The sequence below is a fragment of the Odocoileus virginianus genome, chromosome 6 (genome assembly GCF_023699985.2).
Source record: "Odocoileus virginianus isolate 20LAN1187 ecotype Illinois chromosome 6, Ovbor_1.2, whole genome shotgun sequence".
NCBI classification, from domain to species: domain Eukaryota; kingdom Metazoa; phylum Chordata; class Mammalia; order Artiodactyla; family Cervidae; genus Odocoileus; species Odocoileus virginianus.
Genome location: NC_069679.1, coordinates 46,879,875 through 46,907,740, shown reverse-complemented (window position 1 = coordinate 46,907,740; position 27,866 = coordinate 46,879,875). Strand labels below are relative to the sequence as shown.

Here is a 27,866-nt window from a genome sequence, read left to right as displayed (position 1 = left end):
TCTGTAATATGAGAACAACAGCACCTGCCCTTGACTTGTTCTGAGGATTGGAACTGGTAAGGCCCACACAGCACGTAACAAAGCATTGAGTCTCCAAGAGCTCTCTTGTGCTGTGCCTGCTCTGACAAAAAAAAACCCAAGACACAGGGCAAACTGTTACCAAAATGGTCTCACCTGGGAACAATGGGTTTTCTAAAGTCACAGATTTGCTTCCAAACATTTTAAAACCACAATTAGGATTATGCAAAAGGAACTCAGTTCCTCACTTCAATTCCAAGTCATTTTATCATTGTTTTAAAGCCAGCAGTTGAAAACCATATTTATAGTGAGTACACGTTTTATGCTTCAGTCATCCTCTTCCTCTTCACCCCCTGCTTTCCTCTTTCTGGAGGGTTCATCTGAACAGACAACAAGAGAGAAGGTGTAAAATTCAATACTGAATGTTTCTGGGAATTCTGTCTAAAGTAGTTCTGAGCTGATGGGGGAGCCAGCCCTTCAAGTTAGAACTCAACCCCCCAGCGATGACCTTGTCCACAGACCCTGTCTCTACAGGTCAGGCAAGGGGAGCTCCGACTTCCAGCTGTCAGGGCCAAAGGACACGTCACTATTTTGGTGTGCATTTCCCTCATTACTACTTGAAATATGTTCCTCAGCTTCCTCAGCACTTCACTTTCTCTATCTAAAATTCACTATTTTAAAGCCTGTTGGTTTTTTTAAAGGACTGCTTGTATTTTATGTGCTTTTTTCAGTATGGTTTCCAAGTTTTAAATAGGTTTTTTCGCATGAAAAATGAGTGCTTCTCTTACATAGTAAGAGCCATTTCTGTTACTGAGATGTTTTCTCTGACCTATAACTCAAGACCCATAGTGGAGTGTGTTATGGGTTCAGAAAACACTGGATAAATTAATATGGTACAATGGCAACAACAGAGTGATTCACTTGTGTAATTAAGACTTAAAATTTCTTGTGATCTTTAAGTGGAAAAGGAAATAGATAATTTTAATAACATAGAAATTAAATAACCCTGCACTATTATTATGCTCATGGTGATCGTGAGAGGCCCCTTGATCTATTTCACTGAACTACTTCTAGTTCTCTAGTTGGGCCCTGGTGTCTCAGCCACATGTCTTTTCTCACAAGCCTTTCTGTCCACTGGCACACCCACCCTAACACTTCCTTCAACACCCAACGAGAAGATGACTGTTCTGGACTGCCTCCCACTGCACACAGGTGTCAGGCTTTCCTCTGGGCCACGCCTAGGCTTGTTACTGCATGCATCTCACTGAGTTGTAGGGAGATGTGTAGACACCTGTCTGTGCGCTCCTTATTCTGGGAGTAGGCTTGTGGCTGCAGGGAAACCCCTTCAGATTGAATAAACTTGGTTTACCTCATCAGTGGTGAGTTTCTTTGCTGTCAGTGATCTCTGAGCCCCATCTTCATCTGGTCCCTCATCACTCTCTGGAGAATATATTCTGGCCCCTCCCTCTGAAAGCAAATTTGGGGACTTTAGATATGGGACTGACATTCAAAGATGAAGACCCATTTATTCCTGAAAAAAATTTTTTTTTACTGTTGAATGTTGTTACTTCCCACTGTATATTTCCCTTTGTTGAGATGCCAACTATTTTTTTAAGTTTTCATGAAGAGATACGTACAGCTGTCAAACATGCTTAAATGACTTATACTGGAGAGGTTTTTTTCCCTCAGAGAGACTGATCACTTTTAAATACCTGAAGGGCTGCACACACACATTTTTTAAAACTACAAAGTTTAACACTGGGTCCTTAATTATACAATCAGGCAAACTGCCTATTATACATTTTTTTACCATGAGGACATAAATTATTTAGTTGATTTTCTTAATTATGGGGGTGCCTTATTTTTCCAGCCAACTTTTCATGTGAGAAAGTGGTCCTAACAAAAACAGAAGAAAAGGCCTTTGTATTGTTGTCCTCAGTGAATAACAGCAGGAAAGACACTCAGTGGTTACCGGAGCATAAGTGGTCCCACGGCCCTGAGGTGATGGAAGCACGGCCTCCTTACCAGATTCACCTCCGCGTTCCCCTTGGTCGTGGTTTTTGACGGCTTCACCCTCCTCGTCACTGGTGGGGCCCTGGTAGGGGGCACTTGGCCTCGCCTGGTTCTGCAGACAGATTGTCTCCTGGTGAGCAGAAGCCCTCAAACGTGCTGCTTCTTTCTGTAAAGACAAAAAAAGATGAATGCACTTAGTGCCCACTTGAAACTAAAGAACATGAAAATGCCTTGCCCGGCATAACACCAGTTCCTATGTCCTCACAGTGACTTCTCTCCATTTCACATCTGTTACCACACGTGGTATCATCATGTTCAATTCTAAGGTGTGAAGACAACACAGGGTGAAGAGGCAGAAGGCTCCCTCACACCAACTGCCCCATCACAACTGGCACGGACACGGCCTTGGGAGCTGCAGCGTCCCCTCTGCTGCCAGGAACAGTCCAGACGGCACGACCAGCCTGAGGAACCTCATCCATGCCCAGCGGATGCCTGAGGGGGGCAGGTTCTCTTCACCCTGAGACACACACCTGACTTGCCCAGGCTCCACCAAACTACCATGGCGCCCAGATATTCCTGCCTGGGCCCCCAACCCAGGGCACTCCCCACAGCTGCTGCTAGCAGGATGAAGGGGGTGCTGGTGGGGAGGGTCCCTGAGTCCCAAAGTAGAGCCTTTGTTCCCTTCCACCCACCTGACTTCCACATGTTGGGTTCCACAGGTGGGGCCAGTGTTGACGGAGTCAGGAATGTCCTTCTGACCTTCCAACATCACCTCCCCTCTGGCTAACACAGTCTAATGATATGTGTCAAAGGTTACATTTGTTAAAAAAAAACAAAAAACTGTCAGTTTCCCTCTGAGAGCTCATAGATTGGAGAGAGAACACCTGAGGATCTGGATTGCTGTGTCTCACCACTGGCCCATTGACTATGACCATTCCTATGGTTAACCACACACTTGGAAGCTTAAGCTGGCTCCCTGATAACTACAAGAAATAAAATGACTGTGACAATAAGAAACGATGATTTAATATTCTAAAAAGCACAGCTCTTATTGCCCCAAACAATCCTAGGATAAAGCTCAGCCAACATACCTTAATCAACTCTTCACGCTGGCATTCAGGATCAGGACCCGCCACTGGTAAGATTCTAATCGTCTGCATCCTTGAGCATCTACTAGCAACTGGCAGGGTCACCTTTTTATGTGTGGCATAGTCTGTAGCATGAGGTCTGTGGGAAACAGACAAAAATGACTCACTGTTTACTGAGAACATTTGCAGGTAATCACACCAACAGCAAACAGTGGCAGACAGTAACATCAGCACCTGCAGCCCTTTCCTCTGGCACATGCGCAAACCAAGAGCATGCTCGCAATCAGCCGGCTTCCCAGGTAAACGTCCCTGAAGAGAAGGGTCACGCTGACCAGCAGAGTGGCACAGACAGTTTAGGCCTCTTACCAGGTGTGCTGATCAATGTGAATTAATAACTGGTCTTCTGGTTTAGACAGCAGTCTCGTGTTGGTTTCCAGACCGTGAACTGGCTCCCTGAGAGACAGGAACTTGTTGCAAAGGTGAAAAATGGCATGGGAACCAGACCATGGGCCTTGGGGAGCTGCACCTCAACATCACATCAGTTAGGCTCTTTGCACATCCAGCCTCTCTAACCTGTTGCTCAAACTGCCAAGCAGCAATAGGTCACTATGAATAGTTACCTGAAGGTGAGTTTGGATTTAAAGACAGCTTGTCCCTGCAGACCAGTGTCTTCCCTGATGAACAGGTGGTTGTGATTGGCCTGCATCGGGGCCTTGTAGACATCAAACACCTCGTTGCCTAAATGTAGGGACAGGCTGGAAACAGAAATAGTTCAGTTATTAGGATGGATAGTTAACAAATCCTATAGCTTCCATTCTGTCATGTTGTTTAATCGCTAAGTTGTGTTCGACTCTTTGCAACCCCACGGGCTGTAGCCCGCCAGTCTCCTTTGTCCATGGGATTCTCCAGGCAAGAATACTGGAGTGTGTTGCTATTTCCTTCTACAGGGGATCTTCCCAACTCAGGGATCAAACCTGCATCTCCTGCATTGCCAGGCAGGTTCTTTATCATGAGCTGCCAGGGAAGTCTCCTCTACCCTGCTAGCAATTTTTAAAATGCTGTGGAACTGCAGGATCCTGTCCCCATACTGAAGATTTAAGACAGACAAAAGATACTAGAAACAACTAACCTACCTCCTTTCAAAGTAAAAGGTGGTAAAATCCATCTTCTTTTCAACTTGAAATCTAATTATCATTTCCCAATCTCTAATACCTCATTAGTAAAATAGAAATCGTTTTTTCAAACATACCAATCTATAAAGTCTAATGGTCACATATGGGCGCTGACATTATCTCAATAAGGTGGATACTGTGAATTTGATCACATCTCAGGTCTATGTCTAGAGTCGCCCAGCACAGCACTGTGATCTCAACCCTGCTTCAGCATCAGTCCTTCCAGTAAATATTCAGGACTGATTTCCTTTAGGATGGACAGGTTGGATCTCCTTGCTTTCCAGAGGACTCTCAAGAGTCTTCTCCAATACCACAGTTCAAAAGCATCAATTCTTGGGCATTCAGCTTTCTTTATAGTCCAACTCTCACATCCATACATGACTACTGGAAAAACCAAAGCTTTGACTAGATGGACTTTTGTTGGCAAAGTAGTGTCTCCGGTTTTTAATATGTGGTCTAAGAGGCCTAGATTTTGTTAATTCTGTAATAAAAAAAAGATCCCCAAATATGGCCCTACACAGAAAACTTCATTTATCCCGGGCCTCCCTCTGGGTGTTTCCATACTCCTCAGGCCTGTGCTCACCTTCCATCCGACCACTTGACTATCCGAGCATTGCTTTCTTTAATTTTATTTCCATCTTTATCCTGGCGTATCCTCCATCGTATAGTATTTTCTATCTGATTTAAAACACAAAGGCATACAAAACCAGTTGGTAAAGAATCTGCCTGTAGTGCAAGAACCCTAGATTCGATCCTTGGGTCGGGAAGATGCCCTGGAGGAGGGTGTGGCGACCCACTCCAGTATTCTTGCCTGGAGAATCCCATGGACAGAGGAGCCTGGTGGGTTACAGTCCATGGGATCGCAAAGAGACATGATTGATCGACTAACACTTTCACATACAAAACCAGTGTTACTGACTGCATGTTCTTTTTTCTCAAGTGATTTATAATCACATGCCAAGAATTCATAGGTGGTGAGAAAAATAAGCTCACTGAAAAATAGATGATTAGGCAACATGGAAACCCTCCTACTACAGATACCTAGAGACACTGGTTAAACTCACCAGTCATTCTGTTTTAATCTTTCCTGAGTTCCACCATACGGCAGCGGAAGCAAACCCTTAGGGCCCATATGAGGTAGGAGGTTATAACTGAGATTTCTATTGCAGCCCCACTTGAAGGATTATGAACCCAGTGAAAGAAGGACTAAAGAAGGGCCCAGTAGGTAAGAAAACTCTGAGCGTTAATTTAAAAAAAAAAGTAATTAAGTAATAAGCAATAAATTAAAACCTAAGACTTTTGCTTTACTCTACCCATACGGTGAGGAACTCCAAATTACAAAAGTAGGAAAAGAATGGTTCCTGCCACTGCTACCACTGTGGCCTCTGGGAGACGCTCATTCCACACCCGGTTAAAGACAGTGCCACTCCTATGAGAGCAATGGTAGGGTTTTGCTTTCCAGGTCCTCTCAAGGGGAACCCCCTAATGACAAGACCTCTTCTCTGTGCATAAGCTGAATTTCCATAAAGAGTTTGAGATATTTTTACTATGAGAAGCAGCTCAGACCTATCCATGATAAAATATGGAGGGGCAGTTCTGTATATCTAGCTATATTATTATTTATCCTGAAGGAAGTGAAAGTGAAAGTGAAGTTGCTCAGTCATGTCCGACTCTTTGCGACGCCATGGACTGTCTAGCCTACCAGGCTCTTCAGTCCATGGAATTTTCCAGGCAAGAGTACTGGAGTGGGTTGCCATTCCCTTCCCAGGGGATCTTCCCAACCCAGGGATTGAACCCTGGTCTCCTGCACTGCAGGCAGACACTTTACTGTCTGAACCACCAGAGAAACCCAAGCTAACAATTGTCAAGAATTCTTATCTTGACTGCTGTCAAAAAATTACAACTGCCAAAGAAAGGTTAGAAAAAGGATAATTCTACAACAATTTTTAAAAAAGGATATGTACCTTCTCTCCTAAAAATATTCTGAAAAGACATTTAATTCCTCATTCTAAACAGTTATTGATTAAAAAGTAAACATAAAGATCATTTTGTAAGTTCATTTCAAACTGTTATTCCTGTGTTTTACTTTATAAAAATCTTTAAAAAAAAACAGTAATAAAGTGTGGAATGGTACCTTTAATTTTAACCTGGTTCTCTCTTCTTCATCAAGCATTTTCTTATTTTCAAATTCATCTTCATAATACTGAGGATCAAAAGGCCTAAAAATTGTTTTTTAATGTTGTATTAGCCATCTTTAGTATGAATATAATACTATAAAATAATAGACTTTATAACATGTACCAATGTTAAAAAAAATCACAGTAGACAAATAACTTCAAGTAAAACTTCAAAGAAGTATGCAAATTACTTTTTTCTTAAAATTTTATTTAAAATATTTTTTGCCTGAAAAAAATCCAAATGTGACTAAATAATTCAAAAATTTTAAATTGTTTTCTTGTTTGGGAAATAGTCCTCTAAAGTATAGGTGACACATGATCTACCTTTTCATATTTTTTAAGAAAGGTGTCATGTTTAATTGCACAAGAGCTTGCACTGGTAAACTATCATGATACCCATCCACACTATTTTGTTTTCAAATATCGTCATCTTTTCTAGATTCACAATGGCTTTTGCATTGAACTTTTGTGATTTTTCCAGCAAACTTTCTCACCTTCGTTTTCCAATTTTTCAGCTTTATGAAAATAAAAAACATTGTTCATCAGCTATGATATCTGCTCATTGGTAAGAAAGTGCCAAAATGCTAAAAGAATTATTAGCAGTAAAGCTTTCTCATACCAGTAAATTCATCATTTTCTACCATAGCACACCCTAAGTTTATTTTTTCAGAGTTACATGAAAAATCTCCCACCTTTGTGATTAGCCAACACATTACCACAACAAGAATATTTACAGCCCACATACTTTTACTCAATATCTTGCAGGAAAAATAAAACTTTAAGTCAGTCCTCTTACTTGGATTCTATGCTGAGATATTTGGGTAGTTTAACAAAGTACAATTCATTTCCTAAATCAGAGTTGATATTAGGAATTTCTACTTCTATTTTGGTTTCAGAAATCGGCTCTTCTTCCCGCTGGTTCTGAGGCACTCCACATGCATCCTAAGAAAGGAATCAGAATGTGAGAGCTTGAAATGACATTAGAAATGCTCTAGCTGTCCTTCCACAACAGGCAGAGGCAGGTTTGACAGGACGTAAATTTAGAAACCACTTCAGAGATAAAGTAGTCAGCAGCCCCTCCGGCCTCACCTCAAAATTTCATCCTGTCTCTATCCTACTCCCCAAAAACCACCATGCAAAACAAGACTTGTCAGCCTGCATTACCAGAAAAAAATGCTGACATACCTAGTTTTCATAAGATATTTAGCAACACAAGTGTGAAATTATACAGTCCTTCAATACTAATTAAAATCAGAGAAAAATGTCAAACAATACACACTTCCCAGCACAAGTTTGAGTAAGAAAACCTTTTGAATCAAAGGTTTTCAAATTATGAGTCCTCACAGTCTAGCCCCTAAAGTTTGGCATCAAATTCATTCTGAGCAATTCCTTCTATGCCCTTTAATATCCAGAAATTCCCAACATAACTAAGAAAGTCACCTATTCATCAGATGTTCCAGACTCTCTCTATATGAAAGAGTCAGGCCCATCAGCCTCTGAAACTTTTCTTAGCTTTGAACAATGGGCTCAGTTGAGATTTGTACTTACTGTAACAGGCTGTCTTTGAATGGGTGGTTGATTATCCCCATCACTGTCTGAAGAAATGTCATCTATGTCTCCAAACAGATCCATTGTCCCACTATAATCTTCAATGTTGGGAAAGAATGCATAGTATTAATTTCTCTAGACTGGAAGTTCTTCACATAGTTCTTGGCCCATCATTTCACTATATTCCCAACATTCATAAACCAAATCTCTATTAAGCCATCCTGAAACTGGTTCCATGAGCCTGGGCCTCAGAAGCCTAACAAGCAAGAGTGACTACAGAGAAGGAAAATGGCAGTTAGTTGGTGGAAGTTGCTGTGATGGCCAGCTTTCAAGGTGGAGCCCAGGGATTCCTGCCTCTGGTATTCTTGCCCTTGTGCAGTCCCCTCCAACAGGCATCATGGCTGGTTTATGTGATCCACAGAATACAGCCTCACTTCCGAGGCTCAGCATGATATCATGGCCTTTCTGCCTCACTCTTCCTCCCTTGGGTCACTTGCTCTGGAGGAAGCCAGCTACCATGATGTGAAGACACATAAACTGCCACGGAGAGGCTCATGTGGGGAGAAACTGAGTCCCCCCGCCCAAGCGCCATGAGTGAGCCATTCTGGAAACAGATCCTTCAGCCTGAGATAACGTCCTGACTCAATGTTGAATGAGCCAACATCCTGACTAAAGCCTTGCAAGAGACCCTGGGCCAGGGCTACACCACTCCTGACCCTTAGGACTGTGAGATATATGAAATGTTTGTTATTTTAAGCTGACCTTCTCAGGGAATGTAGTTCGGGAAGGTGAGGGGTGGTGTGCAGGTCATACAAGACATGTCTACTTCGACACTCCTGTCTCCCTGTATTTGGATTCCCTCTGCACAATGCCAGGGAAGCTTTGGTATCTCCACTTCATTAAATGTAGGCCACCACTGAGTGTTTTTAGTTAACCAGTCAAGTACAGAGCCATCTCCAGAATATATAAGTGCACCCGTACCAGTCAATTTGGCCCAAGATAGTCAGGTGTTTTTCCTTCATCTCACATTCTTAAGAATCCACTTTCCCACATATTCCCCAGGCTTTTGCTCATATGTATTAGCAAAACCTTGCAACTGTTTTGATATATAAGCTATTTCTTCTTCAGTTGAAGTTTACGCTTTCTTTGCCAGTGTATAAGATCCTAGTGATGAATCTATTGGTAAAAATTGGGTTAAGACAGCACTAAGCTGAGTGTTCTTGAGGAGAATGAAAATTGTCCCAAGTGATGTTATTACAGGATTTTCAAGCAAGACTATTTTCACAACCTACTGAATGGGAGAAAATATTTGCAAATGATATGACCAATAAGAGTTTAATATACAAAATATATCAACAGGTCATCCAACTCAATATAAAAAAAATCTGATTAAAAAATGGGCAGAAGACATTAATAGACATTTTTGCAGAGAAGACATAGAGATGGTCAACAGGCACCTGAAAAGATGCTCAACACTGCTAATCATTCAGGGAAATAGAAAGCAAAACCACAGTAAGATATCACCTCATTGAATAGCTACCATCAAAAAGTCTATAGGTAGTAAGTATCAGAATGTGGAGAAAAAGAAACCCTTGTATGCTATTGTGGGGAATGTAAACTGGTGCAGCCACTATGAAAAATAGTATGGCGTTGTTTGCTCAAAAAACTAAAAATAGGGGCGTCCCTGGTGGCTCAGTGGTAATGAATCTGCCTGCCAATGCAGGAGACATGGTTTCAATCCCTGATCCAGGAAGGTCCGATAGGCTGCAAAGCAACTAAGCCGTGTGCCACAAATATTGAGCCTGTGCTCTGGAGCCCACAAGTTGCAACTACTGAGGCCACGACCCTAGAGCCCGTGCTGTGCAGGAAGAGAAGCTACCACACTGAGAAGCCCATGCACCACAACTAGAGAGCAGCCCCTGCTCACCTCAACTAAAGAAAAAAGCCCGATAGCAATGAAGACCCACCCAGCACAGCCAAAAATAATTTTTTTTAAAAAAACTAAAAATAAAACTACCATCTCTTAATTTTACTCCTTAGTTTATATCTGAAAAAAAAAACAGAAACCCTAATTTTAAAAGATACATGTACCCCAATGTTCATAACAGCAATATTTACAATAGCCAAGATATCGAAGTAACCTGTCCATCAACAGATAAATGGATTTTTAAAAAGATATGGTGTGAATATATGAAATATTACTCAGCCATAAAAGTAATGAAATTCTGGCACTTGCAACAACATAGATGGACCTAGAGGGTATTATGCTTATTAGTGAAATAAGTCAGACAATGACAGATACAGTATGTTATCACTTATATGTGGAACCTGAAAAATAAACCAGTGAATATAACAAAACAGACTCACAGATATAGAAAACAAACTAGTGGTTACCAGTAGGGAGAGGGAAGTGGGGAGGGACATAATAGGGGTAGGGAATTAAGAGGTACAAACTACTATACATAAAGTAATAGATTACAAGGATATAGTGTACAGCACATGAAACATAGCTAATATTTTATAACTTTTTTTTTTTTTTTTTGGTCTGGTCTCACTAGTTTTTTTTTTTTTTTTTAATTTTTATTAGTTGGAGGCTAATTACTTAACATGATTACAGTAGTTTTTGTTATACATTGATATGAATTAGCCATGGATTTACATGTATTCCCCATCCCGGTCCCCCCTCCCACCTCCCTCTCCACCTGATCCCTCTGGGTCTTCCCAGTGCACCAGGCCCGAGCACCTGTCTCATGTACCCAACCTGAGCTGGTTATCCGTTTCACCCTAGATAATATACATGTTTCAATGCTGTTCTCCTGAAACATCCCACCCTCGCCTTCTCCCAGATATAACTTTTTTAAATGGAGTATAATCTATAAAAATATTTTAATAACTATTTTTGTACACCTGAAACTAATAAATCAACTATATATTAAAAAAAAAACTATTAATAGTTTTCCTCGGACATAGGGAGGCAAACTGCTTCTCACAGGCAAGGGAGGCTCAGAGAGACTACAAACTTTGTTTTTCACCTTTGTCTGAATCCAAACAGATATTCCCATCCTGTGACAAATCATAATGAATAAGAATATAAAAAAGAAAAAAATATATAAAAAAGAACATATACATATAACTGAAATACTTTGCTATACAGCAGAAATTAACATTGTAAATCAATTCTTTAATTAAAAAAAAAAAAAGCCCAACCTAAGCTTGTAGACTTTCTGTAAGTGCTCCAGGGCACTCAGAAGTATGCACCCCATACCAGTCCTCAGTCATCAGGACTGCCTAACAAGTGCAGCCCTCAACCACAGGGGATAATCCGACTCCTCAGGATGCCAAGGCTTCACCATTTCCCTTTGGTGAGGAACTCAGAGCTGCATTCAAACCCAAACCAACCTATGCACCTCATCGTCAAGGATTTGCTTCCTGAGTGGTAGCACTCAGGTCCAAATTGGGCCACAGAAAACATACCCGTTGCTTATACAGATACATTTTAGTAGTTTTTTAAAATCGCAATTAGGTTTAAAGCTGTCGATTTTGGTTACAAGAAATACAAAGAGAACTCCTCAGGGATGACAAAAGTAGCAAATTCAGAGAGCCACTTCCACCCCTAGAGATAACGGAACAAAGGGAAAATGTAGAATTATTCCTAAACTTAAAAACTTGTAACAGAGACCCTTGGAGCTGAAACTCATACCTGAGGAAGAGAAGCGTCCAGCTGGTACTGATGTCTCTCAGGAGTACAATGAAGCTGGCTCTTCGAGTCTCCGCAGAACTGCAAACTGGACTGAGCAGCTGTGGAAATAAACTGCCTCAGCTGAGGTGAACAAGTCCTGGTTGGCTCCCTTCAACAGGAAGCCCCCACAAAGTTCTATAAGCAAACAGGAAGGAGCAATCCTCTGGCTGTTATCCAGGCTCCCAGTTTTCTCCAGCGCCCCCTAACAGGGGGCAGCTGGCAAAGCCGAAATGTGCTTGCAGAGGCTTGACCCTTCACCGCCAAGCTCTGCATAGAAGGGGCAGGTTTGGAGATCAGAGACTCCAAGAGCTTAGACATTGTCACATAAGTGTCTACTGGTGAAAAAAACAGAAACTATGTTGTCCTAGAAAGGACAGTCAAAAATGAAGGCTCCCAAGGGCCAGACATCAGTTTCAACTTGACAAGCCAACAGCAAAGGGGCTACAGGTTTGTGAGTTAGGAAAGTGACACCAAGGTGGGTTCGGACCTTCTTCTCTTTCAGCCTCTATAGCCAGGCTTCAGGGAGAACCCCCCACAGCCAGCCACCATTCCTGGATTGTATTAACAGCCCTAGTACATAATGGAAAGATTAGTCTGTGTACAAGAGCACTGGAGAAGATACAAATATGTGTCTAATAGATTTAAAATATATCTGCTAACTCAGCCATTTCTACTATCAAAGGGAGTCAAATTTCCCTCCCTCTGAATATGGGCTCACATTAGTGATTCACTTCCAGTGAACAGAAAGTGGTGGATTCTGATGTGACTTTCAGTGCTAGCCATAAAAGGTACTCTCAAGAAAAGGTAAAACAGCTCTCTTGGGGTGCTCACTGTTGAAGCCTGTCACCATCTGTGAGAAAGCAGGGCCATGCCTAGGATACAACAAATGAGACACTCACTATAAGGGGTGCCAAAATCTCAGTGATCAAGATAAATAATATTGCAATACATTTTAAACCACAAAAAAACCCACTGAACAAAACATCAAAATTTTAAATAGAGGTGATCCATGGAGCTCTGTACTTGTATAACTCCTGTCACTTGCCTTACCCTAATCCCAGACCTGCTAGATCATCTTTATGTGAATTTTTGACATTTTGTCCATCATATTTTTGCATTAATTTTAATTTTCTAAAATGCTGTATCACAATGTTATTTAACTTGATTACTACAGTGGGCTGAATAGGGACCCTTCCAAATTCATATCCAACCAGAACCTCAGAATGTAATTTTATTTAGCAATAGGATCTTTGCTGATGTAATTATTAAGATGAGTGGACACAGGACTAGGGGTGACCCTAAACCACCAATGCGTGTCCTTAAAGGAGAGTGGGATCTGGCGACACAGAGCAGACACACAGCGAAACAACCCATGTGAAGATAGAGGGGAAATTAGAATGATGCTGCTACAAGTCAAGGACAATGGAAGCCTCCAGAAGCTAAGACCATGCAGGGGGAGGAGCCTTCCCTAGAGCCTTCAGAGGAAGCATGGCTCTGCTGACACCTTGATTTAGGACTTTAGGTTTCAGAACTATGAGAGGATACGTTTCTTTAGTGTGAAGTCTCCCAGTTTGTGGTACTTTGTTATAGCAGCCCTAGCAAACGAATACAACTATGGAAGCTTTTTGTGCCAATTTTTAAAAACTCTGCACCCCAGAAGAATGCCTCACTTGCTTCACTGGGCCTTGGCCAGGCTTCTTTGCAGGGCCTGGGAGGAACATACTAAAACCTAAGATTTAGTGTGAAGCATGAACAAAATCAACCTGCTTCGGAAGAAGTTCATTTCTTGAACAGAGACTTGCTTTTTAAAATTTTTTATTACAATTAAAATTACTCAAAAGCAAATCAATTTCTTTCGATCAAAATAACTCATGTTTACATATTTATAAAACAAACTGTACAGTAAAATATATAAAGTTTTCACATTTTGTACTTCAATCATCATCTTCCTCCTCTTCATCACTGATCACGTACTTCTTGTGCTTTTTATTTGCTTTATCGTCATCTTCTGCTTTTCTTTTTCCAGAAGGCTCACCCTCCTAAACAGATAAAAATCTTTAAAGTCTAAAAATTCATAGAGAATATTTCTAGAAAGATTTATCAAAAGTAGCTCTGAACTGAATAACCCTCGGAAAACCCAAAATAACATAACTGTTGTAATAAGAATGTTTACCAGCTGTAAAACCAGTGGTTTAGGTCATGGCAGTTTCCAAATCTACAAGTACTAGAGTTGTTCAAAATGACTCCAGAGTGTTTACAAAACTAATCCTAAAACCCAACTTCAGGACCACAAGGGTGAGCTGATAAGCAGTTGTGACCCAGTCTCACAGAGGGAAGAAGCTGTTCTACATGGAGAAGGGCTGCAGGAAAGTGGAAACGGGCTTTGCCCTGGGAAGGCTTAGCGCTCTCCCAAAGAGGTTAGCCTATGAATCACTTGTCCTGATGAATATTTTACTTAAACTCTTTTTCTCCACGTCCTCAGACTTCACTTCTTCATTATGTAAAAAAACTTTTAAAGACTGTCAATTTAAAAAAATAATTTCTTGTTTTGGATGTACTAAAAACTCATAAAGATTTTTAAAAAAAAAATTTGAGGGAGTTTCTTGGTGGTCCTGTTTAGGAGTCCACCTGGCAATGCAGGGAACGTGGGTTCGGTCCCTGGTCTGGGAATTAAGATCCCACATACCTCAGAGCAACTAAACCAGCTTGCCACAACTAGTGAGCCTGTGTGCCGCAATGAAAGATCCCACATGATGCAACGAAAAGCTGATGCAGCCAAGTATGTATTTTTTTTAATTTTTAAACAATTTTTGAAGAAATTAAAGGACTTCATACACAAGCTTCCAAAGCTTAAAATAATGCTGCACAGTGTTCTAACAGAAACAAAAAACTCAGGAAGTTAAAACAATTGTTACAGATAGATTTCAAACAGATCAACACTGAATTAATATCAAATGTTGGTGAAAATGAAATGATACTAAATATGACACTCCAGAATTGCCTTAATGAGATTCTTCATGAAAAATATGACAGGGTGAACAGTTGAAGGCTGAAGCCGGGCAAGGCCAGGCCTCTTACTACCCTGTCCAAAGGACTGCTTCTGGACATAGCATCCAAGCAGGCATGGCCACTTCTTCTGATGGTCCCTATGCCTGGGCCAAGATCGTACCCCACACTTGTGTTCTGCCTTATTATCCCAAATGCATCCCCACAGATCCGAAGTCATAGGAGAATTCAAACAGGACAGTTATAATCCACAGGAAGAGATCCAGAGGTCCCCCTGCACTTACTTCCCAGCAGGTGGCAGTCAAGTTACTCTAACAGAAAGCCTGGAAGATGAATCCTGCCCCAGGCTCTACTAGCCTCCTGTCTACTTCCCAGGCTTGGGCAAACCCAGATACTTCTCTCCTAACCCCACACAGGCAAAAGGAGGAGGACATTGACTACCACCACTATTTTTCATTTATTTTCAGCTGATGAATCTTATCTTAAACACTTTACACGCAAGCCTGTTTGTGGCAACCTTGCCCAAGTAAATTTCAGTGTGTGTGGTCTCCTCAGCTCTAAAAATTTTTAATGGGTTTGGGTGAATAAAAGAACAGCTGGCACAGTATTTCTAAAAGGTGGGAGCACCTGTCCTGAAGGGTCACAGACAACGCCCAACAGCTGGGAGGGAAGGAGCCAGGTCAAAGCTCTCCCAAAGGGGCCTAACCAGCACCAGTTCTAATCCTCGGTCTGGGGTAAGACACTCTGGAATTCAACTCTGAAAACCCTTCCAGGACTGACTGCCCTGGCAGCTACAGACAAGCACAGTGAAGTCCAGAAAAGGCATGCAGACCTACTACTCTCAGGATTTAGAAAGTTAGTGGCAGCCTTCAGGAGATCTCATTTTGAGAAATTAGGAGTGTGGGATTCTGTCTCAAACTTAGCTGGGATAAACCGCTGTGCCATGTAAATACAACACATGACAAAAATATACTGGATGAACACAAAGCTTCCTAATATAGTCATGAATGAGTTCCTGCATGCTAAGTCGCTTCAGTCGTGTCCGGCTCTCTGCAACCCTATGGACTATAGCCTGCCAGGCTCCTCTGTCCATGGGATTCTCCTGGCAAGAATACCAGAGTAGGTTGCCATGCCCTCCTCCAGGGGATCTTCCCGAACCAAGGATCGAACCCAAGCCTCTTACGTCTCCTGAATTGGCAGGTGGGTTCTTTACCACTAGCACCACCTGGGAAGCCTCACAGTCATGAATGCGGGTCCCTAAAGACAAAGAAACAGGCAACCCACAATTATACAGGAACTGTCTTCTAACAATTTATCTTTTAGGCTGATTGTAAAACTCGCATTATAAACAGCTCTCAGAGTTTACTTAACCCAAAATATACCTCAGAATATATACCAATTAAGGTATCTTAAAGTACAAGAAACCAACACCCAGAGAGCCAAGCCTTCCAGGGACACAATCTGAACCTCGGCCCCGGGAAAGCCTCACACTGGAGGGGAGTGGGGGCTGCAGCTGTTCCAAGTTGCTGATGGCGCCATAAAAACAGGGGCCTCTCACAGGAAAGGCGAAGCTGCCAAGGGGGAATGGAGGGTCCATGAGGCAGAGCTGGGGGAGGACGGAGACACAGAGAGGAAGCAGACCACCAGCGTCCCATTCTAGGCAGTCCCCAGCAGGTCACCTCTTTTACTCAACAAAGTGGAGGCCTGGACATGCCACTCTTTCTTCTCATTGTCTGCATGTTCCTTTCCACGGGGATCTTTCCCTTTTCCACAGTTTCTTCTACTACTACCAACCTTTCACTTTGGAAGTAATTTAGGTTTTCTAAAGTTGTCTCTGCTTACAAAAATTAGGGAGTATGAAAAGCTTCATTTTTCTTTTTTGTAACTTAGACCCTATTGGGGAAGGGAAGTGAGCATTCACTGTGACACCTACTTTCATAGCTGTTATTAACTAGAATACAACTTTATAAGGCAGACAGCGTAAGTCCCATAGAACAGGTGAGGAAACAGACTTGGAAATGTGAGATGACTTGCTGAAGCCAATACAAGAGGTAGAGGGTAGCGCCAAGATTCAGCAATGCAGAGCCCTGTCCTTTCCCCCATATCAAGGGATGCTCTCCTGACAATGGTCATTCTCTGGTGCGGGGACTTAAGGTTTGAAAACTGGCTTTATCTCAGAGGAATACCTAGATTCAAGGCGTGTGGGTGGGGTTTAGTGTGCAAATAAGGAGAGAGGCCTAGAGCACGTTCCCCTCCACTCCCCCGCCCCCCCCACCCACTGTAACCCACCCCAGGACTTGAACTGGGTGGTGAGGAGGTTGGGAGGTCCAGGCAGAAGTGAAGTCTCTGTTGACAGGAAAGGAGAAATGAGGGGGACAGGAAGACTTCACAGCGAATATTCAGGTGAGGGACGTAGAGGGCAGCTCCTGTAACGGATAGCTAGGAGGCATTCGCAAGAGATATTTTTAAGTCATGCAGTTACAGGTTTGTAATTGCCCGGCCTCAAAGAAGGCTATCTGATAGATCACATGTAGAAATCTCATTTCTGAGAATTCTAGGAATAAACAGAAGTCCCATGCCATGGCACTTTTCAATTTTCATTCAGTTTCTGCTTGCCAATAAATAAAACGGCATCTGCTTAGATGACAGTTGCCGTTTGCCAACAGTTCAACACACTGTAAATGCATCATTAAGACATCTCCTATCTAATTTAAAACAAATATGTTGCAGAATAATTTAACAATTTTGTCTATTTATCTTCCATAGCATACCACTTCCAAGGAAGACTGGGAAATACTAAATGTTGTGATTAACAAACAGTAACACAAGGACAAAATTCCGTTTCACATGAGAAAAGAGCTCGTGCAAGTTCACAGTTCATAGAAGGCCAAAATGATCAAAGTACATTAAAATCATGATTAACAGGAACACAACAATGTTTCCACAATATGGCAGAACAGTCCTCTGAATAACCCTCTCACTGAAAATAACAATGATGAAAAACTATAAACAAACCCAAGTGATGGCAAGAAAATAAGGTATAATCACAAGCCAAAAATTAAGCAAAACCAAGAACCCACAGAGACGAGCAGAGCACTTAAAGCAGCCTTTCTCCTTGAAGACAGTTACCAAACTGTATGAACACAAGCTCTGCTTTTATGCCTTGCAGGGTGCTGAGAACAGGACACTAAGGCCAAGTGCAGCAGATTAACAACAGACCCCAAAGGACTGTATCTTTACTGTTCAGGTGAACTAGAGATAAGCCCAAGCCGCTTTCTCTGAGGCAGGGGTCAGCAAATCATCCTGGTAAAGGGCCAGAGGCTAAATGTCTTGGGCTTTACAAGACATATGGTTTCTGTTGCAACTAAGCAACTCTTGTCACCACAGAAGGAAAACATCCAGAGACAATAGATAAATGAATAACTATGGGTAGATTCTGAAAAAAGTTTATTTGAAAAAAAAACAGGTGGCAAGCTAGATTAGTCAGCGGGATGTAGTTTGCCAACCCCTGTTTCAAATGCCTGCAAGCATAATTTCCAGTCTCTAACATTTGAACTAATTAAGAGGGGATTAAGAAAAAATTTAAACATTTCTAGGAAAATTCATAACAACAACTCAGAACACATACTTCCAGTAAAACTAAAACAACCTGTTCCAAGAATATAATTTAAAGTAGTCCCAAGGTACCTGACAGAAGCAAATATATATCATCTTCAGAGGAAACCATCAATCTAGGCTATAAAAATGTCCACTGATCTGAGTAAATCAATCATTTAATTACAGAACACATGGAGAAATAAGTCATCATGAAACCACTATCAGAAATAATAAGAAGTAAAACCACATATGTAAAGACTTCAGAATTATCAGATATAAAAGACCATACTAGTAGGTTTAAAATACTTAAAGACATAAAGGAGAAACTGAAAAATATGAATTAGAAGCAGGTTTTTTTTTTTTTTTTTTTTTTTTTATTTATTATTTTTTTTTTTTCTTCTTCCTCGTCTGGTAGAAGCAGGTTTTTTTTAATGACCAATTTGAAAAACTAAACCTCTAGAGATTGAAAAACTGGAACAGTTAAAAGATCAATAATGTATTAGACAGCTAAAGAAAGAAGCAGTGAACTAGAAGAAGCTATCCAAGAGTGCAAAGAGAAAAAGACATGGAAAATATGAAGGACAGTTTGAGAGTCCTGGAGGATAGAGTGAGAAGGAATAACATGCATCTAATCAGTTTCATGAAGAAAGGAAAAGAATGGTACAAGTAATATCTGAAGAATTAATGGCTAAGAAATTTTCAGAACCAATGAAAGATATCAATCTATAAATTCAGAAAGTCTAACAGATCCCAATCAGAGAAATTAAAAGAAATTCAAAGTAGGATACCACAGAACAGTTCAAGAACACCAAAAATAACAATAATCTATAAAGACTTAAATAAAATAAGTAAGTCCTGGGTATGTAATGCACAGCACAGTGACTATAGTTAACAATACTCTATTGTACAACTTAAAGTTGCTAAGAACATGGATTATAAAAGTTCTCATCACAAGAAAAAAATATACATAACTATTGTGGTGATGGATGTTAACTAGACTTACTGTGGTAATCACTTTGCAATATATACATATATCAATCAAATCAATATGTTGTACACCTGAAATAATATAGTTATATAAAGTTACATGTCATATATCATGTATTAAGTTACATATATCTTGAAAAAAAGACTTAAAATTTCTCAGTACCTGAACTCTCATAATTTGAAAAGGAGATTGTTAAAAATATAACTTAAAATTCCTTTGAAATTTTATTATTTCAGTAACACATGGAAATTTATTTTATTGAATTACTCAATACTATTTCAAATACTAGTTCATCTACATAAAAAGAAAACAGATTTTTCTACCATAAGAATTATTTCTGTAATTTTTAAAACTTACTGAAAATTTTTTAAAAAGAGCAAAAGAAAAAAGAGATACACACACTGTCTACCCACACTAAATGATTTCTGTAGCAGTCCTCCAGTAAAGCCTGGCTATCTCAGGGCCTGTCTTCTCCCAGGCCTCTGCATCTACCTGGCGTGCCCATCCTGGCTGGTGTGCCCTGTGCTAGCATTCTTCCTCCAACACACCAAGAAGGGGTCTCCTTCTCTAAGCAGAGGTATCAGACGTTCATCTGGGCCACTCCCAGCCTGCTTCTGGATTTATCTCACTGAGCTTCAGTGGAGTGTGTAGACATATGTCTGTGCTCCTAGGCTGTGAGCTCCTCCTCATTCCAGGCATTAACCTGTGGGTACAGGGTAAACCTCTAGAATTGAATAAATTTGGTTTTACCTCATCACTGGTGAGTTTCTTCGCTTTGAGTAACCTTTGAGCCTTATCTTCTTCTGATCCCTCATCACTGTCTGATGAATAGATTCTAGCTCGTTCCTCTGAAAGCAAAGAGTAAGATTTGTGAGTGACTTTCAAAGATAATCCATTCCTGGATCTTTCTTCTGATGTATATCTTCAGATCCTTCTATATATTGTTTACAAAGAAGCAAACAGTTAAAAACTTTTAAAATTTCAGATTTCCCTGGTGGTACAGTGGCTAAGAATCCACCTGCCAATGTAGGGGATACAGATCCAATCCCGGGTCCAGGAGAAATTCCACATGCCACAACTAAGCCCATGTGCCACAAGTACTGAAGCCTGCACTTCTAGAGCCCATGCTCCACAACAAGAGAAGCCACCACAATGACATCTGTGCACCACAATACAGACTAGCCCCTGCTTGCTGCAACTAGAGAAAGCCTGCAAGCAACAGTGAAGATCCAGCGCAGCCAAAAATAAACTTTTAAACTTTAAAGATAAATGTAAATTGAGATCTGTTGAAACGAAGTACTTGTCCTCTCAAATACAAGACTGATTTAAAAAAATTTTTTTTAAGGTTTGTGTGCAAGATGATTAAAGAGACAGACATTGCTATTCTTCCAAAATAGCCTGAGTCATTCTTTCATACAAGTAACAGTTAACTAAAGCTTTGGAGATAAAACAGGAGGTGGTTTCCAGGGCCGATAAAGACCACCTATTGCCAGGTAGACATTTCAAGGGAGATGGAGACGAATAAGTCTGTGCTGATGCCCCAGCTCAGGTGAAGCATGGGTGAAATAAGAACAGTTGATATTAGACCAACTTCCTCACTTAATAGCCCGAAGCCCTCCCGTTCTCCCTACTCCCTGCCTACCTGCCTACCGAACAGAACTGATCGTTAATAAACTTGCCTGTTAGGACTGTAATCACTGGGAACTGAATATTATATAACTCTCTCCTAAAGACATCCTCAATTTTTTGTGTTTTTATTTAGTTTATATGGCATGTATTTCTCCAATTAATCTTTTCTGTGGGAAATTAGCACTAACGAAAAAATAAAAGGTCTTTATACTGTAGTCCCAAAATAAATAATAGGCAGGTATGAAGGGTGTAAAAAGTCCACCAGAACAAATGCAGCTGCTGTTAAAAAAAAAAAAAGGAGAAAGGCATCTCATGGGATGGTCAGAGAAAGGGAAATTTGGGTGTTCTTAAAATTTATCATTCTAACAGAGCAAAACCATTAACATGGTGACCCAAGGTTTTGTACAGTGATTCCCAAAGCTCTATTAAAGCTCATCTGGAGAAGATTAGGTCCTCATTTTACCGATGGGGAATGTGGTATATTCAGAGATGTGGAGTCACTCCTGAAGCTGATGAGTGGCAAGTACAACGATGATAGTATTGTGTGACATTTATTTAGTACTTGTTATATGCCGGGCACTGGATACAGTATTTAATATGCAGTATGTCAATCAATTTTCAAAACAACCTCATGGTGCAAACACTTACTAATAAGCAGCTTTTTCCTTGATAACGTAACAGAAAAGAGGTACTGTAACTTTCCAAAAGTCATCCAACTAGAAAGTAGCAGGGCTAAGATCAGAGCAGGCAGGATCAGGGTGTCCAGCCTGGTCTTCCACCTCAGGTTCAGTTTACTTTTCAGCACGACATCTCACTTGCTGGCTGTGGGGAAATTTCTGGAGGCAGTACTGTGGCTGAGACAGATGCCTCAGAAGTCAGGCCGCCTGAGTCTCGAACTCTGTGTGTACCAGCTGTGTCTTTGCGCAAGCCACTCAGCCTCTCAAAGTCTCAGTTTCCTCAACAAGAGTGAGACAAAAATGGATCCTGAGGCATTAAACTAAGTGAAATAAGTCACACAAGAAAAGACAACTACCGTATGATCTCACTTATATGTGGGATGTGAAAAAAAACAGAAAACAAAGAACCAAGCTCATAGATACAGAAGCCAGATTAGTGGAGGGTGGGGGAGAAGGAAGTCAAAAGGTACAAAATTCCAGTTATAAGATAAATAAATCCTGGCAATATAGTGTACAGCACGGTGATTAAAGTTAATAATACTGCACTGCATATTTTAAAGTTGCTGAGAGCAGATATTAAAAGTTCCCATTACAAGAAAAAGAATTCTACAACTATCTTTGGTGGCAGAAGTTATTAACTAACTAGACTTATTATAGCGATCACTTCACAATACATACAAATATCGAATTGTTAGACTGTAACCCTGAAACTAATGCAATTAGTTCAGTATTCAATTAATACAATTTAAAAAAAAAAGAACAAGACAATAATAGTAACTGGGTCATAACATTGTTATGAGGACCAAACAGGATCCACATTTGAGTGTCTGCCTGGAACTCAGTAGGTACTGAATGACCATTATAAATTACTGGTACTTATGAAAGAAAAGAATATACAATGGAGAAGTTTGAAAGAAAACACATGTATTCTCTGAAAAACTGAGCTTCCTGATTCCTAATTAGTAATTTTAAAAGTGGAGAAAAGTTCCAAGATACACAGTTAGCAGACTTTCAAACCAGAGAGCAGAAGCTCAAGAGATGCGCCCAGAAGTGACAGGACACGCAGCTTCTACTCTTCCAGGCTGACCCAAGAGAATTTCACAATGACTACCTCTTGAGACCTTGAAACGTCTCACTCATTAACACCGATTCCTAAAAAATAAAATGCCCAATGACTCGGCATTCACAGTATACTGAACGCAAAGATGAATTCCAGGACCCCGAAATGACGAAATTTCATTTCTGCTCAAACTCACCTCGAATGCCCCCTTTGTATCGGTTTTTAATGGCAGCCAGGCTGATGGACTCCTCGCCTTCCTCCTCCTCATCGTATCGATCAGGTTCTAGATAACTAGCACTCAGTCCCCGCTGGTGCTGTTTCTCTCTCATGCGGCGCTGCTGAGACTCCCTACGAATAGAAGCCCTCAAACGTTCTTCTTCTTTCTGTAAAGAAGCAAATTAGTGAACTTTTAAAAAGATGAACTCACTGAATGCCCACTTGAAACTTCTTTACTCTCAAGAACATGTAAATGCCTTGCCCAGGATAACACCAGTTCCTACGTCCTCAAGGTGAGTTCTCTCCATTTCACACCTCTGTTCCCACACACGGTCACTGTCCTGTTGAATTCTAAGGTGTGAAGATAACACGGGGTAAAGAGGCAGGAGGCTCCCTCACACCAACCGCCCCATCACAACTGGCGGACACGGCCTTGGGAGCTGCAGCGTCCCCTGTTGCCAGGAACAGTCCAGACGGCACGACCAGCCTGAGGAACCTCGTCCGTGCCCAGCGGATGCCTGAGGGAGGCAGGTTCTCTTCACCCTGAGACACACACCTGAGTTGTCAGGCTCCACCAAACTACCATGGCGCCCAGATATTCCTGCTTGGTGCCCTCAACCCAGGGCACTCCCAAAAGCTAACAGCAGAATGAGGGGGTGCTGGTGGAGAGGGGCCCTGAGCCCCAAAATAGACCCTTCATTCTCTTCTATCTGCCTAGCTTCCACACCTTGAGGTTCACCAGGCAGGCCGGGCTATGAGAGGTCAGGGATGTTCTGGCATTCCCTTGATTTCTTGTTTAATTGCTTTATTACTGCATACAACTCTGATTCTGTAAAAATCACTGTCAACAGAACAGGGATTAAAAACAATCTAGCGGGTTCCTTGTGCATTTCCACAGAAGTTGGGGAAGAGAAGGAGGGCCTGGGCATCTCTCAACGTGACCCTGGAGCCTGCAGGTCCTTCAGTCCCCCTACCTTCAGCGGAAAAGGGAGGAAACTTCTGGCCTTTTTATATTCTATCTAGACTAATTCTCGAGCATTTCCACTGATTTTTGACATGGGTGCCAAATCAGCCATGGATGACTTATTTAATCATCCTTGAAATTATCTGTGAAGGTTCAGATTCTTTTAGTCAACAGGTTGCTCTCAGGACTTGGTGGGAGAGAAACCAAGCCAGGGTCTGTTTTAGGACCCTCACCACATCACCCTTATTTGCCAAACGTTTAGGAAATGGAAACCAGCTCCCTGTTCATGCCAGATGGAAGGAGGAAAGGGTAGATCAATAAGAGATGATGAACAACATTTTGGGAAATGCTTTTCTTAATATATCAAAATTCTAGGAAAAAGCTCAGCCAACATACCTTGATCATCTCTGTGCGCTGGCACTCAGGATCACGACCAGCCATGGGCAAGATTCTAATCTTCTGTGTCTTTGAGCATCTATCTGCAAGTGACAGTGTCATCTTCCTATGTGTGGCACTGTCTGTAGAATGAGGTCTGCAGGAAATGAACAAAAATACCTCACTGTTTGGCAAATACATTTGTCAGCCAGCCATATCAACATCAGAGGAGGCCAGTGAGCATTTCCCATTCTCAAGAAAAAAATAGGCAGAGACACAAAACCATATACTAGATGGGGATTCTAACCTTTCTTCATTCTGCAGCTTACTAAACCATTCTAACCTCCACAAGTGAAGTAAAATATGGAAAGGTTGAGTAAAAAAGGCTTGCACAGCATGATCACCCTCTAGAAGCAGTAAATTGATGGGTTCACAGGGCATTCATTAAAAAGTAAAAATTAAAAGAGAAAGAAAGAAAACAAAAAAAGAAAAAACAAACAAAAACCAAGAAGCATTCATTGAAAACTGAGTGCCAAGCACTGTACTCTTGTGTTTTATATATTACATGACTTCACTGTCATAGCTCCTCTATGAGATAATTATTACATTTTATATATTAGGAAACTGAGGCAAGGAAAATTTGAGAAAAGTTGCACAAGGTCATACATGTGGAAGTGAGACTTAGATACAGGTCTATTTGATTCCAAAGCCTACAATCTTGACCATTACAATTTTGAAAATGTAATTCATAACCAAGAATACTGTGCCAACTCTAAAGGTAAGCATTACCCAAGGAGGATGATCTGCTTAGAATCAAGGAAAGAAAAACATGAACATTTCACTGTCCTGCCTGTCCTGTCTTGACAAGGGGAATGCGCTTGCCAGCTGACCCAAGTGTGCAGGACTGCTTGAAGAGGTAGTGGATGCAGGGGCCTAAAGAACAGATGACCTTGGCCTTCACACCTACCAACTCATTGCCCTTCCTCTGACTGCATGCCCACTAAGAACCTCTATCCGTCTCTCAGGTAAATTTTACTAAAAAGAAAGACACACTGCCCAGTTAGTACTCTTGGGCCTCTTGGCAGCTATAGTAATCACTAGAATTAATACACTGACATTCTGGTTTACATACCAGCCTCCTGGATCTCTGGTTAGCACGACCTGGCTCCCTGTGAAGCAGCAACTTTCAGAGCACTTGACAAAAGAGCCTTTGAACCTTCAGAGCTGAAAACCAGATCTTGGTCTTTGGGGAACTATACTGTGAGGTTACGCCAATCAGGAGTCAGGCATTTTGAACAACACCTGTATTTCACTGCTTTTACTGTTTAACAAATAGTACGTTGACAAGAGTAATTACCTGAATGTGAGTTTGGTTTTAAAGACGGCTTGTCCCTGTAGACCGGTACCTTGTCTTATAAAAAGGTGGTTGTGATCGCCCTGCAGCGGAGCCTTGTAAACATCAAATACCTCATTCCCTAAGTGCAGGGACATGCTGAAAAGAAGGAACACTTCACATGTTAGTCAGAAAGCTCTCACTCTCTCCTTTTACTTCTCTTTGAATGTGAATCAATGGCTGCTTTCTCTCCTAACACAGAATTCAGAAGCAAGGGAAGAATAAAAAGGCATGATGTGAAAAAAGACTTACATAGAAGTAAAGAACGCTGTGTGTTTATGTTTAGGAAGCAAAACATGCTGTGACATTCACTCAGCGCCTACCACCTTCCCAGTGAAGGGCAGTTTTACTAAAGTGTCAACTTCTAGGCAGGAGTACGCAATGGGCAGGGGAGCTGGTCTAATTTTCCTGACTACGGTGCTATAGCCAGAGGACGATCATATTTCCAGCCTACTTTAATTTATTTTTTTCCATTTATTTTTATTAGTTGGAGGCTAATTACTTTACAATATTGTAGTGTTTTCTGTCATACATTGACATGAATCAGCCATGGATTTACATGTGTTCCCCATCCCGATCCCCCCTCCCACCTCCCTCTCTACCCGATCCCTCCGGGTCTTCCCAGTGCACCAGGCCTGAGCACTTGTCTCATGCATCCAACCTGGGTCCAGCCTACTTTTAATAAGTCTCCCACCAGCCTGTACAACCCTCAACTGCTTACTTATTTCTGAGGTTTTCTATACAATGCCAGAGACTAAATAACAGAAATCCTTTAATAAGAGGTATACCCCAAATAAGGTCTTATTCCAAAACATCATCCCTCCCAGCCACATTCTGTATGTTTCCACACTCTTCAGGCATCTGTGCTCACCTCCCATCAGACCACTTGACTATTCGAGCATTGCTTTCTTTAATTTCATTTCCTTCTTCATCCCGGCGTATCCTCCACCTTATGGTATTTTCTACCTGTTTTAAAAATACAAGTGCCTTAGAACACTGTCATTTTTGCATCTTCTCTCCTCAAGAGATACATAATCACAGAATAAGCATGGACAGACAGTGACAGAAAAAAGAACATTGAAACCCTCTTGTTTTAATCACCTAGAGACATTAGATAAAATGACAACCGGAAAGAAAATATGCCTAAGTGAATTTCTACTCGTAGTACTGGAACTACAAACAGAGCTCAGTGCCAGGGCATCTGAGCAGGTGCTAAATCTGTAGTAACCTCCAGAAGTTATAAGACACAGGAAAAGCTAGCAGGACAAGAAATAAGCTTTGAAGCCATACGAAATAGCAATTTAGGATTGAGACTCCTATATAAAGCAGGTTCTCTCATAGAACTAAAAACCCAATAAATGTGGGACTAAAAAACTCTGCCTACTGGCTTAGGAAGATAAGGAAACCCCCACATACAGGTAAGGAAAAAACAGCACCTTATGAAAATAAAAACCCCAAGTTTGAGCAGGTTCAGAGTCTAACTTTATCTTAACTTTATGGGGAGGGGGGAATACCAGACAGATTTGCAAAATATTCAAAGTCTTCCTAAAATGCAAACCACTGTTATTTAAATTAAAAACTCAATGGGACCTCCAGGAAAATACAGCACACTATGTACTTGATCCATGCCACATACTGGAAATGCACTAAAATGACAGCAAAGAACTGAAAAAGGTCACACTCACAAGGAGAAAGAGAATGTGAACGAAGATGGCATCAAAGAAAAGCCAGCACTTTGAAAACCGACAGGCTGAAGCCCAAGCATCCCCCTGCCTCTGCCCCTACCGTCTACCCTGACAGCAGCCACTCCCACTCCCAGCTAGATTTTCTGGATCTCCTCTGTTAACTGACTCGACAACTGTGTCCTAATGATTTCTTTCCAGTTTCCCCCTATCCTTCTTTATTCCTCACTAAATAAACAAACTATGAAGCTGGCTGATTAAGAATGCAATAGATCAGTTGGTAAAGAATCCGCCTGCAATGCAGGAGGTCCCAGTTCAATTCCTGGGTTGGGAAGATCCACTGAAGAAGGGATAGGCTACCCACTCCAGTATTCTTGGGCTTCCCTTGTGGCTCAGCTGATAAAGAATCCACCTGCAGTGCAAGAGACCTGGGTTTGATCCCTGGGTTGGGAAGATCCCCAGGAGAAGGGGAAGGCTACCCACCCCAGTATTCTGGCCTGGAGAATTCCATGGACTCTATAGTT

The 27,866-nt window shown here is 41.4% G+C and overlaps 2 protein-coding genes across 4 annotated transcripts in view; both read right to left on the bottom strand.

The window, feature by feature from the left end:
• Positions 1-266: 266 nt before the first annotated feature.
• Positions 267-13,454, bottom strand: LOC110148496 (RNA polymerase-associated protein LEO1-like). 2 transcript variants are annotated; one of them, XM_070469275.1, is made up of 10 exons: positions 11,717-13,454; positions 8,017-8,114; positions 7,265-7,410; positions 6,426-6,510; positions 4,875-4,969; positions 3,740-3,874; positions 3,123-3,258; positions 2,044-2,197; positions 1,388-1,485; positions 267-398 (listed from the first exon to the last, which is right to left on the bottom strand). In XM_070469275.1, exons 2-10 carry the CDS (start codon positions 8,098-8,100, stop codon positions 339-341), a joined length of 993 nt encoding a protein of 330 aa, XP_070325376.1. In that variant the 5' UTR covers positions 8,101-8,114; positions 11,717-13,454; the 3' UTR covers positions 267-338. The 2 variants fall into 2 exon arrangements, with proteins under 2 accessions (XP_070325376.1, XP_070325377.1); XM_070469276.1 differs by lacking the exon at positions 11,717-13,454 and having other exon boundaries at positions 8,017-10,689.
• Positions 13,455-13,553: 99 nt separating this feature from the next.
• LEO1 (LEO1 homolog, Paf1/RNA polymerase II complex component) overlaps positions 13,554-27,866 on the bottom strand; it is a 32,496-nt gene continuing 18,183 nt past the window's right edge. The window contains exons 7-12 of one of the 2 annotated variants that reach the window (XM_070469273.1): positions 26,532-26,626; positions 25,625-25,759; positions 24,289-24,424; positions 22,909-23,095; positions 20,092-20,194; positions 13,554-13,785 (exon numbers count right to left, since the gene is read on the bottom strand). In XM_070469273.1, the coding sequence (XP_070325374.1) occupies positions 13,722-13,785; positions 20,092-20,194; positions 22,909-23,095; positions 24,289-24,424; positions 25,625-25,759; positions 26,532-26,626 (720 nt within the window). In that variant the 3' untranslated portion in view covers positions 13,554-13,721. Of the gene's footprint in view, positions 13,795-20,091; positions 20,195-22,908; positions 23,096-24,288; positions 24,425-25,624; positions 25,760-26,531; positions 26,627-27,866 lie in introns of both variants that reach the window. The other variant, XM_070469272.1, reaches the window with a different exon arrangement.